Here is a 13,327-nt window from a genome sequence, read left to right as displayed (position 1 = left end):
CTCATTTACAGAAAGGTTGCCTATTATATGGAGGTGAAGTGCATCGGCTGGTGTTATTTTTTTTTCCAGAGACTTGAAGATGTCTAAGGGCAGAATAGGACAGCTTCTATTTATATCCAGCAATAATTTATTTTGTGTGTAATCACACATTCCTGTGCTGTCTTTCTGTGTAAAGGTGGGTGAATACCAATGCAGCAGGAAAACTCAGATAGGACAGGCAGCACTGAAAGGAAAATTGCTGAACTTTCTGCAGAATTCAATACCACGTCCTTCTCTTGCACTTTATGTCCGATTCTGTCAATAGTGGCTTAGCAGGATCACCAAAGAAATATATATTAAATATATTATAAAATATATAAAAGTAAATACTCTGATCTTCATGTGACACTTGCCTTCTTTGCTTTTCACTATAAGAAAAGCTTCTGCAAATTAAATTTATGTTTAAAAACATATCTTCAGTGGTTAAATTCAACATGAACTCTAAATTGACCCTATTGAAAAAAAATTTTGGTTGCATTTGGCACATTATGCTTTGAAGGTATACATTTTATCACTTCACGCTGGGAATGCATGATATATCGGCCACCATTTTTTATGTTAATGATAAATATATATGTTTAATGATAAATAATGGATTATTTCCTTCAGCTTAGACACTACACATGGCTTTTAAAGCTACACTGTGTAATATTTTAAGTTTATTTTTAGCAAAAAACACTTTGTTCTTTCACAATTATACGTTCTCATTAATGTGTAATCACTTCAACCAACTAATTAAGTATTCTCGTAAGCGTAGAATCTGCCATTTAGAATACATACGAGCGAGTCGCTCGAATGGCGGCAGCCATGTTGCGCATCCATCTTGAAAATACATTAGACAAAGAGGGACATACCTGGAAATTCAAGCTTCGCCTTTCGCGTTTTGACACTCAGTGGCACCGTGACGAATGCGAGAGGGAGATTACTCGCGACTGCCGGCAGATTTGAAATACTACGGCGGCCACCGTAGGAGTTAAAATGCCCTCGGAATGGGAGGGGCTAGAAAGTAATATTCAGTTGGTAGTCATATACAATTTCACCGCTAGATGGGAGAAAATCCTACACAGTGCAGCTTAAATGGTGAGACTTTGGGTTTTGTTATCGGGGGCTCAAAAATTGGATTTGGTTTTATCGACCAATATATCGGTTATCAGCTTTCAAATATAAAGAATTATTGGTTAGCGGCATCGGCCAAAATGTTCATATCTGTGCATCCCCCTACTTCATGCATTCCCTAGGAATTTCACACATGACCTTGGCGTTGCTAATGCTATGCTTTACAGGAATTTTTTCTAAAGTCACATTCCTAGTTAGTATGTGCACATTATTATTTATCTAAAGAAAAAAATGTGTCTTTAATCTCTCATCAAAATGTGCTCCGCCTCTGATGTCACCAAGTCCTCTCATTTGTCAGCCCATCCCTTTCCAACCAATTGTCATATATATTATAGACCATTTTTCACCATCCAAGCATTCACTGCACTTTTTGAAAATCACATTCTAGTAATTCAGTGTGTGAAATCCTTGATCCAGTTCGGGACTAAGATTTTCACTGCAGCGTTTTCAGCGCGTCCTCTTGCCACCCTCAGTGTAATTTAGGCAGAACCCCTGCGTTGTGTGTTGCAGCGCAGGCCTTAGTAAACAAGGTCGTTTGGAATAAAGGTACACATGATGCCTTGGGGTCTGTACCCAACCCTTACATGAACCTGTGTTTTGCACGGGGAAACCGTAGTGCTGCAGCCCGGCCATGATAGATGGATGGATACATGAAGTCTAGTGTGTTGGTGAAGAATGTATGCGGGGGAGAAGACCACAGTGTTGGTGGGTTTCAGTGCAGGGAAGTAGCAGTCTAATGGCACTATAGAGTAAACAGCTCCGACTTTTATTCATCAGGCCCTTTTCAAGCTGATACAAGCTGCCAGAGGCGTTAAGCGGCACTAAACCGGTGAGGGTCAGGCCTAGCTTCCTTCTGCTCTTAATATATTGAGCCAAGCCCTCTTCAGCCAGATACAAATCAACCAGTAAGCAGCAGGTCACTGAGAGAGGGAGAGCCGAGAACTGAGAGATGAGAAAGAGAGACTGAGAGCAAAATCTATTTTTAAGTTTTTCTTCCCAACTCACAGACTACTACAAATACACCTATGGTCTTTTAGTTAAGTAAGCATCTATTTTTGGCAAAAGTACAGTATACAGTTAATAGACTTATAATGAGAAAGACTAGTTTATAATATCAGATTTAATAGAAGAAGCCAGAGTATTTGGGGTGGTTGGGGGGCAATTATAACTTGATAAATTATAACTACTTTCACATAAGATCACACATCTAGGTTATGATGTCATTGCTTTAATATGCATTTATATATTTGCTTTGTATGGTACTATTTATTTTAGCTGTCTGAATAATGTGTGTTTAAGTGGGAATAAAAAAATTAAAACCTGTTTACAAAAATATATTGATCAGCTAGCATGTCAAGAACAGTACACAACAAGATGAAATATATATACAGTATGTTATATATATACACACTACCGACTGTGGGTTTGGTCTTTTTTTTGTTAGAAGTCTCTTATGCTCACCAAGGCTGAATTTATTTGATGTAAAAACAGTAATATTGTGAAATATTTGTACAATTTAAAATAACCGTTTTCTATTGTAATATATATTCAAAAGTAATTGTGAATGTTCAGCATCGTTACTCCAGTCTTCACTGTCACATGATCTTCCAGAAATCATTCTAATATGATGATTTGCTGATCAAGAAATATATATATTTTTTTATTATCAATGTTGAAAACAGTTGTTGCTTGATATTTTTGTGGAAACCATTTCTTCAGGATTGTTTGATGAATAGAAAGTTCAAAAGAACAGCATTTATTTGAAAATGTCTATTATGTCAGCCATTGCCAAACTGTGGTCCGCGGACCACTAGTGGTCCGTGAGGGTACTGCAGGTGGTCCGTGGAAAGGCAAAATAAAATATAAAATAATATTTTTCTAAATAATTTACCTTCATTTTACCAGGAAATTTCCATAAGAAAATAAAAAGTAAAAAGAATATGTAGGCCTATATTGATATAAAATTTAAATTAAATTGTCATGTTATTGTGTGATTACTAAAATAGGTTAGTGCATGGCGCTTGGCCGTGACATTCAAGTTCAGTGCCGTTAGAACCACAACATGGATCGGTTGGATATTACCTCTATAGGCAGTTTATATGAAACGAAATGTTTATAAATAGAATGAATAAGGCCTGTTATTATTTTCATTTCCAGGTCGTTTCTTGATCTCGCGTTTCTGAAATGTTTTGCGGATGTGCTGTTAAGTGGACAAACTCAAGCCTACTTTTTGAGGACTTGTAAAACTCTGAAGATGAATAGGCTAATCCCCTAAAATCGGGTTTTGAAATGTTGACTATGTCAAAGTGTTCTTATTACTGTATAGATTTCATACTCCATTGCTATGGAAATAAGCCTGTTGTTCAAATGAACCTGATTATGCCCTCGGGCGCTTGAGTAGCCTAAATAAATAAATTCGATATGTGGCAGCCGTTGTGTGCAGTAAACTTTCTTTAAACAAGCCTGTTGTACTGATGTGCGGATTAATTCAGGTAGGACTGTGTGTAGACATATTTTATGAGGTGGTCCGTGAAAATTCTTGATTACAAATAGTGGTCCACACACACAAAAAGTTTGAAAACCCCTGAATTATGTCACTTGATCAATTAAATGCATACTTGCTGAATAAAAGTGTTAATTTCTTTCAAAAAACAATAAAAAAATGCACTAATCCCAAACTTTTAAACGGTAGTGTATAATCAGTTGTTCTTAGACGGATGGAAAACCGAATTGAGCATGTGCTGAATAAGCATCATCATTCTAGCTTATTTATGATTAATGAAATTTAGTTTGTAATAGATAGTTTCCCCCGGTACAACGGCCAATGGTTTTCCCTAACACAGAGAAAAAGAGACGTACTGTATATATGTAGTGAAAGAAAGGCGGGAGATGGAAAGAGACGGAGAAGATAAAAGAGGGGTTCAGAGATGAGAGAGATTGAGTAAGGGTTAACAATGTTAAGCGAGAGATAGAAGAAATTAGAGAGACAGAGAAAGAGGAAGTTATCATGAGGCTGATCAACTTGAGGGACATCGAGGCTCCATGTGTCTCTCCACCTCTAACTCTTCTCACAGCTTTCCAACAACACACTTCCAGAGACACCAAACCTCATCAGCTAGAGGGACCAATATCTCTCTAATCTATCCGTCTTTTAGACATCAGAAATGCACAGAGACTTTTTGCTGATGATGTAGCAACCTATAAATAGCCCGTTATTTTTACCTCTGCCATCTTGACCTAATTTCCTGATTTCCCAGAGCTCCCAGTACTTCCACCGCGCTTCCTGTGGAATTGCGATTGCCGACTGGTGCACTAGGAATCTCCAGAGTGTTGATGTTTTTAGCATGCTGATTTATGACCGTAGAGTTGTGAACAAAGAAAGAGATGAGGCTTGTTTTCACTACATGCTGACAATGCTGACTGGATGATTTAAAAATTGCAATCCACAAAAATTCACAAAATATATAGCGCCTCGCACACCTGATTCAGTCATATGATCAGTTGGATGATTGTGCGTTGCAATATTAACTAGAAAAGTATAAATCATTAAAATATTTGAATGGTTAAAATTAACCTTCCAAAAAAAAAAAACATACAAAATGCAAGCGCATTTGAGAACAGATAATAATCACCACGACTTCAATTAAAGGAACAAACGAAAATACAATTCACACCCCAAATATACAATGATACACAAAAGTCTCACACCTTAGGTGTTTTGTAAGCCACAAATAGAGGTCTACTCATTAAAATATTCTAATTATTTTTTAAATTAATTACTTAACTTTGAAACTCTAAAATGTCACAAAATCAAGTAGAAGTGTAAAATTATTGTGACATGTTAAAGTCACCATGAAATCAAATTGGACAATTCTTCTTCTTTTTTTTTTTTACAGAATGTTGCAGTGCTTATTATAAATGATTTATCTATGCACATCATTATTTTAAAATTCATGCTCCAAACGGCTTCTCTTCTCCTCATTATGCGTGTCTCGGCGGAGGGTGGGACTAAATATCCTCCTCAACTGACTGCAAACTGGCATTCGGATTCAGATCATTCAGAACGCCCAACTTCCTACGATCCAAACTATTCCCCAGGACCAAATCAAGTACCACCCTACATTTTTCCCTATTTCCAGAAACCGTTTAACTCGTATATTCATCACAATAGGGAAGAAAAGACTATCGCAGCTTCTGTTTCACGCCGACCTTAAATGGATTTTGTTCTTGCTTTTCTAAATGTCATTTCCTAATCAATTTGGGTGAATACTTTCACATTTCTCTGCCAAAAAGAAAAAAGCCGCCCTAAAAAACTCGAAAACAAAGTTGCACTCCCGTCCATTGCGGAATTCATGTAAAAGGCTCTCGAATTGAATTGTGAGCTAAATTATTAACGATAAGCAGTTCTCCAGATTAAGTTTTAACAACCCACATGAAGTTCAGGGACATCTATTAAATTTTAGTTTGCAGACCTCTTTTTAATTTCCTGTGAAAATGCTTTCAGCAGTTGGGTCAGCCTCAAAAGACTTCAGGTAATGAGGACTTTGTCCACCCCAGATTATGGCATTCTGAAGTGAACATCAAAACCTGTCCCATACTTGCTCATTAAACCTTTTATTTTATTGAATAACAGAATAGCAAAACAGTTTTTCTCGACAGCATCCGATTCCAAACCCATTTGTAGGCTGTGGCCCACCAGTCTTTTCCATGTCACACTGAGCTTTAGATGTGAGACTGGTCTGATTATATAGATGGAGGGTTGCTCTAGCCCTGCCTTGTCTCGGTTGTCCTTGAGAAGCGTCAGTAATCCCCACAGTCCCTTGTCTCTGCTTTGCATTCAGGATCACCACCACCGCTGCCTGTATGATGGACCTGAGGCGATACCCGCTGGATGAGCAGAACTGCACGTTGGAGATCGAGAGCTGTGAGTGTTGCACCTTTTTATCCTTCTTGACCCAGCTCAGATCCTCTCACTGTACCAGATCGATGCATCTGTTTTTCATCATCACCCTGACTAGAGGTCAACCGATAGTGGTTTTAAAAACAATATTCTGAAATATGATTAAAAACAAGAAAATATGTCATTGTAATATTATTGTTTATAATAGTAATAATGTATAAACTGTTGTATTATTATGAAGTAGTTTGTTGTTGTTTTTTTGTTAATAATTTGTATTTATGCCATGACTAGAGGTCAACTGATATTGTTTTCAGGATTTTTCTAGCATTTATGTTCATGTTGAACTATTTTATTTTATTTTATTTTATTTATATATATTTTAATTTTTTTTATTATAATAATGAAAAATAATTTTTCACATAATAATGAAAAAATAATTTTTCACATAATAATGAAAAAATATTAAAAACAATAAAATATGTAATAATAATAATATATTGTATAACACATATATATATATATATATATATATATATATATATATATAATTATAATTATATTATCATACCTATATATTATATGATATGATATTATATTATATTATTATAATTTTTTTATTAATAATTTGTGTTTATGCCATAAATATAATGGTATTATTTTTATTATTATTATTATTATATATTGATAATAATAATATATTCACAAATGTAATTTCATATTTATGCAACACTGTAACTACTATGTAACATTAAAAGAATAGTTCACCCAAAAATGAAAATTAGCCCATGATTTACATCCTATATGACATACTTATTTCAGACGAATACAATCTGAGTTATATTAAAATATGTCCTGGCTCTTCCAAGATTTATAATGTCAGTAAATGGCGTTTCTGTTTTGAAGTCCATAAAAGTGCATCTATCCATCATAAAAGTGCATCTATCCATCATAAAAGTGCATAAAAGTGCATCTATCCATCATAAAAGTGCATCTATCCATCATAAAAGTGCATCTATCCATCATAAAAGTGCATAAAAGTGCATCTATCCATCATAAAAGTGCATCTATCCATCATAAAAGTGCTCCACACGGCTCCGGGGGTTCATAAAGGCCTTCTGAAGTGAAGCGATGCGTTAGTGTGGACTTTTATGATGGATAGATGCACTTTTATGGACTTTCAAAACAGAAACGGCCATTCACTGCCAGGAGATTTTTTTTTATATAAATTTGATTGTATTCGTCTGAAAGAAGTATGTCATATACACCTAGGATGACTTGAGGGTGAGTAAATCATGGGCTAATTTTCATTTTTGGGTGAAACTATCCCTTTAAGCTTAAAATGCTACGCTCTTGAGAGTGATTGGCTATTAGGTAAACAGCTGAATAATTTATGTAGGCAATGCATTAAGTAAGTCACTTTACCTGTTTACACTGTTGTTTCTTGTCGAACGCACAGTGGTTTAATAGTGTTGTCGGGTTCTGTACTATAGAAGTGCTGCCATTGATCTGTAAACCCTATAACACAACTGACCAAATAGAAAAGTATGTTAAAAACATAGGTTCAACCGCTAATCGGTTATCTCTCAGCCAGACCCATCTGATGCCAGGAACTTTAAACACAGATGATGTGGTTGTTCAGCTGTGCCATGACAGCAATGGTAAATTATGCATTTACAGCCATAACAAAAGCTAATCATCTCCCTCTTTATCAAGATGAATGGGCTTTCTATTTTGTCATTATTGCCTGTAATTGTGTGTAACGCAATTTTTCTTGTAATAAAAAGTGCGAGACATAGGAGAAGAATGAGAGGTCTTCTCAGTGTGTTATCTGCGTCCCTGGAGTCATGGATTACAGCGCTGTGATGTGATGCTCAGGCACAGGCTGACTCCGTTTGATCATTAAGTTGCCAGAAGCGTTAAGCAGCACAAAAACAGTGAGGGTCAGGCCTGGCTTCCTTCAGCTACTAACATATTGCGCAGTATTCTGTTTCTCCCTCTTTCTCTCGCTCTATCCCTCCATTCCTGTCTCTTTTCCCACTTCTTTAACTCATTCCATCCTCTTCTCTTCAGGGCGTTTTTTTTCATTTAAGAATCGGCTCACTTTTATTCCATGAGTGTACATTTGAATTGAATTGAGCACGGCCCAAAGCATGTTGAATTGAAGTGAGAGTGGAAAACAGTCAAAGGAATATGCATTTAATGTGTAGTATATGTAATATGCTAAATATGCATATTTATTTTTTATATGTAAAATATATTTCTTGGTCATAACTAACTTCAACACGGTTAATGCGATTAATACAATTATCAAATACACATACAAACATATATATGTGTGTGTGTGTGTGTGTGTGTGTGTTTGTGTGTACCTACTTTTTGAGGACAAATTTGTACACAGAAGTGACCAAAACTGGACAAAATACCCAAAAACTTCCCTTTAGGGATGTCCGATCTGAAATCTGAAATAAAGTTTTTTTAAAAATGTAAAAATGCAGAAAGTTTTCTGTGATGGATATGTTTAGGGGTAGGGTTGGTGTAAGGGGATAGAATATACAGTTTGTACAGTATAAAAGACCATTCCGTGTGTGTGTGTGTGTGTGTGTGTGTGTGTGTGTAATATCAAGTTCAGTCATGAAATTCTAGTTTCCAAGCAATCACATCACTACCACATGGCACAAGTTGATTTGGCCTCTGCTGATCCTGCAGCCAATGAGACAATTGAATAATATATTATATATATATATTAGTCAAACCAAATTTTTTTCAGACATCTTGCTATCCTAACTTGCATAAATGAACTGTAGTGTCCTGCACCCACTAGTAAAACAAATATAAAAAATGAATTGGTTTGAGTGTGTGTGTGTATATATGTATATATATATATATATATATATATATATATATATATATATATATATATATATATATATATATATATATAATACTGCATCCTGTTTTTGTCTAATCTAATTCAGCTTGCATAAACTTGGCATTCTCGATTCAATTCCGCATGGCGCACAACCCTGCTTGTCTTTCATTTTCTCTCCCACACTCTCGTTTCTCATCGATCTCTCTCTTCCAGCGTCTCAGCCCTTTCGCATGCACACACTTGCACGCACAATCGCGTGTTTTTCCTCATAAATTTCATCTGCATATCTGTGCTCGGTGTCAGAAAGCAGAGGGCTGGGATGTAACATCCTGGAAGAGAAATGTTTTGTGTCAGCCTGTGCTATTTCATGCAGGCTAATGAGACACAAGCTTAAGCCTACTTTTCCCTGATAATCTTGATTCTTGATACATTTTTAATGGCCGCGATTCAGAAACAGATTTTAAAGCATAGCAAAGTAGCAGCTCTCCACTCGAGTCAGTCACCTCTGATGTGGATTCCAGCTCGCCTTGTTCTCGTCCTTTTTCTTTCGAGGCCCTGAGGGAATAACGGAGCAGTAGCAGTAACCCCTCAGAGCAGAGTAAAGTGATGTGATCTATTGACGGTAATCAGCCAGTCAATTGACAGAATCAGATGCGGTGGCACAGAGATAATAGTTTTAATGGAAAGTGAAACACCAGTCCTTCCCAGTCCAGCAGCGGTTTCCTCTAGAGTCCTCGGCTCTCTCTCTCTCTCTCTCTCTCTCTCTCTCTCGCGCGCTTTCTCGCTTTTCGTCTGCTCGCCGTTTAAAAGCCTTTTCAGACTGCGGGGTGAACACGACTCAACCTTACGTGGTTATGGTCTCCAAATGCTCTCACGCTAAGAAGACATATCTTATGATTGTCACATGGCTGAAGCTCTTGTCGTATTTACATCTCATGCTCTCTGGCCCATTAAACCGAATGGAAAAAGCTGTATTTGTTATCTTTGTCGCTGAGTAGTTCATTAATGCTTTATAAGGCCTGCAGCTTTGTTGGCCTTTTTAAGTCTGTACCTGGTTGCTAAGTCATGCAGAGATAACTCCCTTGAATATGAAGAAATCTGAAGCTCATCTTTAATTATTCAATACACTAAATAGGTCACTGGTTCTCATTATAAGTTGCACGCAGACAAACTGGTACAGACGGAGAAGGAACCTTAGCGAGGACGGAGAACAAGCAAACACACAAATTCCTTCACGGATGTGCATTCGCGTCTGTTTCATAACCAGCTGTCCCCTTACATAATTTAATGATTACTTGTTTTGAAATCGAAATGTCACCGTCAATATTTATACGCCACTTTCCATAAATATGGTGCACTTTTGAGTATTAAAAACACAGATACCATGTTTTTGGTTGCGAGGACTATTGGATCTCTTCAATTTGTTGGTAGAATTTAAGAGTGTGAAATTGGCCACATGGCCCAAAGCATTTTGAATTGAAATTAATGTTGAAATAAGAGAATAATACAATTAAAGGAATTTTAAGTTTAATTTTTTTTATGTAGCCTATATTTTTTGCTCATGACAGACTTCAACACAGTTAAAACGATTAATCATCTATATAATAAACCATCAAAAAACTTGTTTTCCCCTTTAAATTTTGGTTTGTCCCACCAGAGGTTAACCTTCTTGGTTAAACTGTTAAAGCAACGTACAACGTCGTCAGTTTGACAATATATTAAAGGAACACTCCACCGTTTTTTGAAATAGGGCTTATTCACCTTCTTTCCTACATTTAGATAGGTGGGCAAATGCATTTTTGTCTCAGTGCATGCATTGTTTTAGTTTGACAGGGTCGGCGCTATCTTAGCTTAGCATAATGAATGGAATCCTTTGTTGCCAGCTAGCATGTCCTGAGTAAAAGTAATATATATATAAAAAAAAAAAAACCCACCTAATTACTTCTTGTGGCCTGCGTATTCACAACGAGTACAAATAGCGATGCAGATTAACACTAGGCGATTTCCTATGCAGATATTGACATGGGACTATATTAGGGGGAAGCACAGGCGAAGCACTGCTACTTGGGCTCAGAGATATCACGCCCAAGTAGCAGTGCTTCGCCTGTGCTTCCCCCTAATAGAGTCCTTAATATATAAGTCAATATCTGCCTAGGAAATCACCTAGTGTTAACTATTTGTACTCGTTGTGAATACGCAGGCCACAAGAAGTAATTAGGTGTTTTTTTATTTTTTTTATATCACTTTTACTCAGGACATGCTAGCTGGCAACAAAGGATTCCATTCATTATGCTAAGCTAAGCTAGCGCTGACCCTGTCAAACTAAAACAATGCATGCACTGAGACAAAAATGCATTTGCCCACCTATCTAAATGTAGGAAAGAAGGTGAATAAGCCCTATTTCAAAAAACGGTGGTAACATTTTTAAATGAATTGTGGCAAAAATAACATACTATGGATGTTTTCCACACATAAACAACCTCATTCCATTTTCTTGTTGATTGCATAATTTATCAGTATTTAAAAAACAATCTTTTGTTCTCAACTAGTTAAGTGACTACTTAATAACTATGCAAATAAGGGTAACAGGGTTGTAAATGTAGGCTAAATTAAGATAAGTATGTTTTTAGTCATGCCCTAAATATTGGTTGGAAAAAAAGGTTTGAAAATAATTTATTAATGTAAATTAATAGAAAACAATTTAAATAGACTTCCTGAGGATGATGTTCAACAAAGCAGGATCACCACCTCCTTTAACTGGACGAAAATGTGATAAAAAAAAAAGAAAAAGAAAAATCCCTGTTTTGTTCTGTATTTGTTTTAAAGTCGTAAAAAGCTTGGTTGCAGAAGGAAGTAATACAGTCTTTATCCAGAGCTCATTTCCTGCTGCTGTTCCTCATATGTATGGAGATGTAAGGTTTGTTTTAACACACATGTGTTTGGGATCCTCCAGATGGCTACACTACGGACGATATCGAGTTTTACTGGCGAGGGGGAAACGGAGCCGTTACGGGGGTGGAGAGGATAGAACTGCCTCAGTTCTCCATCGTGGACTACAAACTCATCTCGAAGAACGTGGTTTTCTCTACAGGTTGAATTTATTCTCTTTTCTGTGTGTTGTACAGTTGGGAGCACGAGTCAGATCTGTTCAAAAGTAATGTTTGATCTACTGTAGGGGTGGGCGGTATGACCAGAATATTATATCACAGAATGAGCAGTTTCATTACGAGAACGGTACACACATGACAGTTAACTTGACTGCAAATGATATATTTACAAATGAAAGGTATGAAAGGTATTTCATCTCATTTCATTTATTTTTCATTTGAACCTTGAAGGACACAAACCAAAAGATGTGAATATTCAAGACTCGAGTTAAAGACAAAAGTAAAACCAATATTATAAAATGGATAGGTCTCACTCTGAGTTCTTTCAATTGTTTATAAGCCACATTCAAAGCCTTCACGTGCAGAAGGCCAATATACTGGGATACCTCCCTGTCCTGGTATGATCCCCTACACTTTAACCATGAAATTATTACAAACTGAAATGCTGTGGTGCAGATGTTATTGCATGCGTATATATAGTTACAGTGTCCTTTTGCTAAACCTTGAAGCGATGTATGCGATGAGTAAGCATGTGAGTAAGTGCACATAATTTGTGTTTTTCTCCAGTCTTATTATCATCACTGGTCTGCCTTTCAGGAACAGATAAAGTCATGCAGTCTGGCTGTCTGACTCTACCCACATTCTCAGACACTGCGCTTATTACTGTGACCTGTTCTGCCACCTAATATATATTTGTGGTGGCCTGTTTGTTTACTAGAGATAGACCAATGCATTGATTTATCAAATTAAAGCTATCAGCAGTCTGCAAAGAGCAAGAAAAAGGCTGATGTTAAAAAACAGGTTATTGATAATCTGTTTATTGACATCGCTGTTAAAAAGTTTTGGGTCAGAACAAATTATTATTATTTGTTTTATTCAGCAAGGACGCATTAAATAGATCAAAAGTGACAGTAAAACATTTCTCTTTTAAAGAAAAATGCTTTCTATTCATCAAATAATCCCCAAAAAATGATCCAGGTTTGCACAGTAAAAATAAGCAGCAGAAATACGTTTTTTTAACATTGATAATAATAAGAAATGTTTCTTGAGCAGCAAATCATCATGATTTCTGAAGGATCACGTGATGCTGAAAAACCGCATGATTTTTTACAATATATTACAATAGAAACCAATTATTTAAAATTGTAATAATATTCCACAATATTGTTGTTACTGGAACAAAATTGCTGTATTTATGATCAAATAAATGCAGCCTTGGTGAAGATAAGAGATGTCTTTATAGATACCAAACTTTTGAATGGTAGTGTACGATTATTGCAATTTCCAAAATCTCTC

The 13,327-nt window shown here is 36.2% G+C and overlaps 1 protein-coding gene across 3 annotated transcripts in view; it reads left to right on the top strand.

The window, feature by feature from the left end:
- Positions 1 to 13,327, top strand: part of gabrb2a (gamma-aminobutyric acid type A receptor subunit beta2a) — a 44,028-nt gene that overhangs the window by 21,209 nt on the left and 9,492 nt on the right. For all 3 annotated transcript variants that reach the window (XM_084431174.1, XM_084431172.1, XM_084431173.1), the window contains exons 5-6: positions 5,997 to 6,079; positions 11,878 to 12,015. In XM_084431174.1, coding sequence (XP_084287300.1) covers positions 5,997 to 6,079; positions 11,878 to 12,015 — 221 coding nt within the window. The remainder of the gene's footprint in view (positions 1 to 5,996; positions 6,080 to 11,877; positions 12,016 to 13,327) is intronic.

The sequence above is a fragment of the Rutilus rutilus genome (assembly GCF_951802725.1).
Source record: "Rutilus rutilus genome assembly, chromosome: 14".
Lineage (NCBI taxonomy): Eukaryota > Metazoa > Chordata > Actinopteri > Cypriniformes > Leuciscidae > Rutilus > Rutilus rutilus.
The sequence above is the reverse complement of the archived record's forward strand: the minus strand, read 5'-3'. Positions and strand labels throughout refer to the sequence as shown.